The sequence below is a fragment of the Pygoscelis adeliae genome, unplaced genomic scaffold (genome assembly GCF_000699105.1).
Source record: "Pygoscelis adeliae isolate BGI_AS28 unplaced genomic scaffold, ASM69910v1 Scaffold407, whole genome shotgun sequence".
NCBI classification, from domain to species: domain Eukaryota; kingdom Metazoa; phylum Chordata; class Aves; order Sphenisciformes; family Spheniscidae; genus Pygoscelis; species Pygoscelis adeliae.
The window spans coordinates 175,099-176,675 of record NW_008825251.1 but is presented as its reverse complement, the minus strand read 5'-3'; the positions used below and the strand labels follow the sequence as shown (position 1 = coordinate 176,675).

Genomic DNA, 1,577 nt, shown 5'->3' with positions numbered 1-1,577 from the left:
AACCACATCAGCTACTTCAGTCTGCTCATGGCTGGTGACACAAAGCAGTTTGAGTGAGGTCAAAGTGTGCACTGTTTATTATTTTGGACTCTTTTCTGGTTTCTTTGCTAGTATGACCATAAGCGAATCTCACAACTGGCAGAGCGACTGGTTACAAAAATAATGAGTGAAGTTCCTGATGTGGTTATGAACGGCGATAGAGAGCATCGATATCCAGGTAACATTAGCAAAATCCTGAGCCCGTTAGAACCATCTAGCTCCTCAGTGTTGATGGCCGTGGTGTAATAATGCACTTTAGCTATGCATAGTGTGAGTACTGCCACGTGGGGTAGGATTTGCCCTAGATTTCAGTTGACGGAAATTTTTTTTTTCTATTTCATTTATTTCTATGTAGGATGCATCAATTTATCTTTTGCGTATGTGGAAGGGGAGAGTCTTCTGATGGCTCTGAAAGATGTGGCTCTGTCTTCAGGAAGGTAGGTGGGATGTGTGGGAAGGATAGCAGTGTATTTTGGAGAGAAAATAACATCTGCTAATGGAGGTACAAACTAAGGAGTGGTCTCCTCTGTGCCCCATATTTGCACATTTGGTTAATGAGTCAGCCTGGCGTTGATTGCATTCTAAGATGGCGTTTCTCTGAAGTGGCACATTTCAAATGAAGGTCAAATTTACTCATCCTGAAAGCAAAAAAAAAAAAAAAAAATCCCCAAAAAACCCAAACAAAACCAGAAAAACCAACCTAGAAATTCCTACCTGCCAGCCTTGCAGACTGGTTACCTGCAATCTGAGTAGCCTTGGCTTGTAACTGCTGGTGACACTTTCATTCTAAAGGCTACCAGCATTTGAGCAGCTTCTGTCCTTCAGCAGGGTTTCCCACCAGTGTTTTTAGATCCTAACTAGAATCTAGCAAGGCTGGACAATATCTGAATTAAATTAGCTCATAGTGCCTGTGTTTAATGCAAAAGCAGAAAGAAAATTGAATACACTTTTATGGAGCTCTGTTGACTCTACAGGAGTGACGAGTAACATTTCTGTTATTAAGACAAACTTGATGCTTATGATGAAGTTAATGGAGTGTAAAGATGCCCTCCTTTCCTCACCTTCGAGAATAAAGCGGTCAGCATATCTTAATGAGGAATATGTTGGCACTGTGAACAGGAAGAACAAGTCTTCACATGACTGTCTCTGAAGCCAAACACTTCTGTAATTTGAAGGTCTCTTCTGAGGCTCTGCTTTGTGCACCAGAGAGCTGTAAACAGCTCTCCAGTTTGTGCTGCATGTTGCTACCTGTAAAAATTGAGTAACAACATGTAACCAGTTTTGCCTACTGCTTCAAGATGGAAGTTCTCTCTACTGACGACTATAACTAGATCTTCTTGCTCTGGATTCCTCTGTGCACTGTTTTTCATTTATTTGTTCTGTTGTCAAACAGCAGCTTGTAAAGTCTTTTCTTTTTTTAATGTTACTGTTGGTATGTTACCTTCTCTGGCTAGTTCTGTCTTGGCTCCTTTGTCTTTTTGTCATGGCCTTCACTTCAGCTACCTCTTAGTCTGCATTCCTCCTGCTTGTGTTTGGCA

At 41.3% G+C, this 1,577-nt stretch overlaps 1 protein-coding gene across 1 annotated transcript in view; it reads left to right on the top strand.

Moving 5' to 3' along the window:
- Positions 1–1,577, top strand: part of NFS1 (NFS1 cysteine desulfurase) — a 12,843-nt gene that overhangs the window by 8,184 nt on the left and 3,082 nt on the right. Inside the window, exons 8-9 of the mRNA XM_009329353.1 lie at positions 112–217; positions 395–476. Of these exons, the coding sequence (XP_009327628.1) occupies positions 112–217; positions 395–476 (188 nt within the window). The remainder of the gene's footprint in view (positions 1–111; positions 218–394; positions 477–1,577) is intronic.